At 62.4% G+C, this 4,263-nt stretch overlaps 1 protein-coding gene across 1 annotated transcript in view; it reads left to right on the top strand.

Moving 5' to 3' along the window:
• The window catches only part of ANO1 (anoctamin 1), a 40,354-nt gene that overhangs the window by 9,285 nt on the left and 26,806 nt on the right, over nt 1–4,263 (top strand). The window contains exons 2-4 of the mRNA XM_023524850.1: nt 1,843–1,925; nt 3,586–3,597; nt 4,186–4,257. Of these exons, the coding sequence (XP_023380618.1) occupies nt 1,843–1,925; nt 3,586–3,597; nt 4,186–4,257 (167 nt within the window). The remainder of the gene's footprint in view (nt 1–1,842; nt 1,926–3,585; nt 3,598–4,185; nt 4,258–4,263) is intronic.

Raw genomic sequence — 4,263 nt, 5'->3', positions numbered from 1 at the left:
TCTGCAGGTGTGCATGGAGCCAGCCCTCCGGGGCAGTCCAAAATAGGGGTATCTTTCTGCTCTCACATGACCCGAGGTCTGAGAGGCACTGCCATTGGCAGGCGGAGGACAAGGAGAGACAGCCATGGAAACTCGTGAAGGAGTGTGCGCCTCCCAGACGGGCCGTGCGCCTCCCAGACGGGCCGTGCGCCTCCTCACAGCAGGGCGTGGCCCCCTCCGGAGTCCTTGTCACAGCGATGGTGCCCGGTATGCGTCTGCCGAGGACGTATCTGTATGGCGGGGACTGTGTCTCCCAGGCCCCTGGCTCGCCGGTGTCCTGATGGCTTCAGCCCGTGGGAGGTCCTGATGGCGGATGAGGGAGAAGGAGGGAGAGCCAGCGTGTTTGTCCCCACCTCCCTCTGCCTCCTACGGCATCCGGCAGAGGCTTTGTCCTCTCTGGGGCCCAGACCCCCACGCGAAAGCCCTCCATCCGTGACCCTAGCTTCTGGGCAGCCCCAGGCTCTGGCTCTGGGGACGCCACCTCCCGTCGTCCCTCCACCCCTGAACTAGAGCCGCCTCCTGCCATTGCGACCGCTGGGCGGTCTCCCCCTCAACCACCTGGCTCCTCAGCTCCTCTGTCGCCGGTGTGGCCAGTTCCCAGGATTAAAGTCCCCCTGTCTGGAAGACCCGAGAGGCTCCTGCCTCCTGGCTGGGCCCAACTCGTGGTGCACAGAGACGCACGCACACTCGGGGCGGGGAGCGGGGTTCTGCGTTGACCGCAGCTCTCCGAGCCAGGTCCGGGCCAGACTCAGACCTGCTACTTGCCCGTCTAAGCACGCGTCCTTTCCTGGTGGAGGATCGCGTAGGCGGATCCGCTTCTCATTTTATTTCCATCCTGACGCCGCCCCTTATCACACAAGCCACCGAGTTCCTCCGAGCCTCAGTTTCCTGTTCTGTAAAAGGGAGAAAGAGCAGCACCTCCCGCCCGTGATTCTGGTGGGGTCGACGGGAGATTAATACTTACGAGACAGCTCGCTGAGCAGAGCCTGACGCGTGACAGCTCAACTAACCTGACAACCAGACTTACGTCCCTCCAACCCCTGGCCTCTGCTGACTTTCCCTTGTGGGGACAAACTAATGACGAACGATCCAGCCAGTTGCATCTCCGCTCGCAAGCTGTTCGCTCGCGAAAGCCCGGCGCTCACGCAGTGAGCTCTCTTGAGTGTGTGTCTGTGCCAGGCACTGGCTGTGTGCCGGGCATCCAGGTGAACGAGGCCCCACCCCTGCCCCACACACCAGAAGGGCCACTCGACATGACAGGGATCACACTGGAAGGCAGTGTGGGCACCGTGGGCAAAAGGGGTCCCGAGAGGAGTTGGTTTCTTTCTGACTCTGAGAAGGATGATGAGAGGCTTCCTGGAGGAGGTGGCATTCTAACGACATTTAGCAGCTAAGAGTGCGGCTCAGCAGTCAGGCCACCTACGTGGGTTTGAACTCGAGCGAGTGGCCTTGGCCCACCTCTTACCCTTTACAACTGCGAGAAGTCCATCTGTGACCTGAGGTCCCCAAGACACATGGAGCGCAGGATATGGGACCAGCCTGCCTGTCCCCTCACTGGCTGGCTAGGACCTGATTTCCCTGTGCCTCGGTGTCTTCGCCTGTGAAATGGGAAAGTGATCGTCTCTGCCCCACGGTGGGTGGACGGGCCGAACGGGTTACTTCATGTGAAGTTCTTGGTCCAGCATGCTGTCACAGGGTGACCTCGCTCATCAAATGGTGCAGAAGGGAGCAGTGCGTCGATGTCACCCGGTGTTGCGGGGGCTTCTCAGCCCCTAACTTTCGGGTCGTCCCCTCTGCCTGCAGCCGCCACGTTCATGGAGCACTGGAAGAGAAAACAGATGCGGCTCAATTACCGCTGGGACCTCACGGGCTTCGAGGAGGAGGAGGTGAGTGGGTTTGGCGCTGCGCCCGCCCCCCGCGTGTCTGCCACCCCATTCCACCCCCGGCCCTGTCCCGTCACCTCCTGGGGACGCACGCAGAAGCCAGAAGTCGTGAATCCCAGGGGAGACTTCTCAGTTCATCTCCCTGGTGTTTGACTCGCCCGTGGTTGCCAGGGCGACCGTTTGATGTCTGCTAGACTGTTTTTGATCTCCTTCCTCACATGGACACGCCACCCACCAGCATGCAGGGACGCAGGCCAAGGCTCACCGCGCTGAGCTCATCCCGTCTGGGGGAGACCGGGCGGGTCTGGGAGGGAGTCACCGCTGCCCATGAGGCAAGTCCCCAGAAGCGGCCGCCAGCCTCTCCCCGGGCGCCAAAGCCACACACCTCGGAGCCAGCGGCCAGGCGTGGCTGAGCGGTGGGGACAGAGCCTTTCCTGATGGAGGGGGAGCCAGATGCTGGGCGTCTGCATGTTCCCAAGAGACAGGCGTCAGGAACGAATGTCCCCGGGGATGGCAGTGAGCCCTCTCCCCACATTTCCCAGGGGAAGCCTTGCCACTGCCCCGCCCTGACTGGGCAGCTCCAGCCAGAATCCCCCGTGGGCTGGAAAACTGGGCCCCGCAGCCAGCCTCGCTCGGGGCGGAGCTGTGAGGTGTGGCCACGCTGGCCACTGCTTCTCTTATAAAGCACCGTGCTTATTTTTAAAAGAGAAAACTCTCGTGCGTTCTCACTGTAATGTGGGAATCTCTTCCATTAGCTTTTATTTCCTGATACAACATGCTCCCTCCTGAGGCCGAGCCTGCCGGTCGCTGTGTAGCCAGATGCGCGGTGCGGTCAGAGAGGCCGGCACATGGGCTCTGTGCTGACAGCGCCATCGGCGGGCGAGGGCCCAGAGTCTGCTGGCAGAGGCGTGGCAGCCTCGTGGCGGCCTCGTGGCGGCCTCGTGGCGGCGACTCGGCCGTGTGGGACCAGGCCGCCTGGGTTCCGTCCCAACGCGACACTGCCCTCGCTGTGTGACCTGGGCGAGTCGCTTAGCCTCTCTGTGCCTCGGTGGCCTCGTTTCTGAAATGGCGTTTGGGAATAGTCCTCGTTCGACAGGGTTCGAGGGTCTCTCAGTGGGTCAGGAAGTCTAAAGCATAAGGAGCAGGGAGGGCCCAGCCCCAGGACCTGCCACCCGGCCGGCCTCCCCTGGGCTCAGGCCCCTCCCGCAGCAGGCCTCGTCCGGGTGCTTGATTTCGGGGTGGCGATCGGAGCCATTGGCCCCGGGGTCCACAGGGCCTGAGTGCCCCACCATGGCCGGCCAGGGCCTCTTGGGGGAGTTAAGCGCCTGAAGCGAACCTCAGGTGTTGGCCTGGGAGCAGAAGGAGCCTGTGTCCACTCGCCGGGCCTGTGTGCCCCTTAGCCAAGTCCGAGACAGTTCAGTCCAGCACCCCCTTGGGAATGTCCAAAATCACTAGAGCTACAGAGGCAACAGCGTGCACGGCCATCCTCAGGTGGTGACGGCCTTTAGTGGACCTTGGTCCCCCGAGTCCTCGCCCACCCGGACCCATCACCTTCATCTCGGTCCTGAAGAAAATTATCTTTAGAGGGTGTGTCCTATTTCTAACAAACAGCACAAGTAATGCGATCTTTCTGTTTTGTTTGCACGTTTCTGGCTCCCTGAAGGAGGCTGTCAAGGTTTGGAATTTTCATCACTCTTTTGTCTTCCCGTAGCCCCTCCCTGGGAGAGGGACCTCCTCGCACACCTGACCCGCCTCATTCTCCCGTGCAGCCCCCCGCAGCCCCCCACCGCAGGCGGGGGTCTCTGCTTTCTCCCCCACCTCCGAGCCTCTCGACTCCTTTCTTCCGTTCCAGCGCCCTTTGCTGACCTGCTCTGGGCCCCCCGAGGCCTGGCACCTCTGGTCTGCCCACGCTTGCTGACACTGCCGGCTCTCCCAACCCCCACGGCCCCTCACAGGACGTTCTCGGGGCCAGTTCATGGCTGGGTGTTCACAGTGAGAAAGCGGCCGCAGGCCCCAGCCTGACCTGCCTCCAGGACACAGAGCCAGCGTCTGTGGCCTTCCCAGTGGGCCGGGGACCCCAGCGAGGGCTGGATGGAGTGTGTACGGGGAGCCCTAAATTGGGAACAGTACAAACAGCCAGCTACGAACTGGCCCCTAAGGGTGCCCAGGACGAGTGTGTGGGCTGAATCTGCCACGTGTGCTCATGCGAGGGCCTCAGACTCACGGCTCACGGGGCTCCGTGCCCACCTGGTTCCCTTCGCAGGACCATCCCAGAGTCGAATACGAAGCCAGAGTTTTGGAGAAGTCCCTGAGGAGGGAGTCCAAGAGCAAAGAGGTAAGG

This window comes from Pteropus vampyrus, unplaced genomic scaffold, assembly GCF_000151845.1.
Source record: "Pteropus vampyrus isolate Shadow unplaced genomic scaffold, Pvam_2.0 Scaffold501, whole genome shotgun sequence".
NCBI lineage: Eukaryota > Metazoa > Chordata > Mammalia > Chiroptera > Pteropodidae > Pteropus > Pteropus vampyrus.
This window is presented reverse-complemented; position numbering and strand designations above follow the sequence as displayed.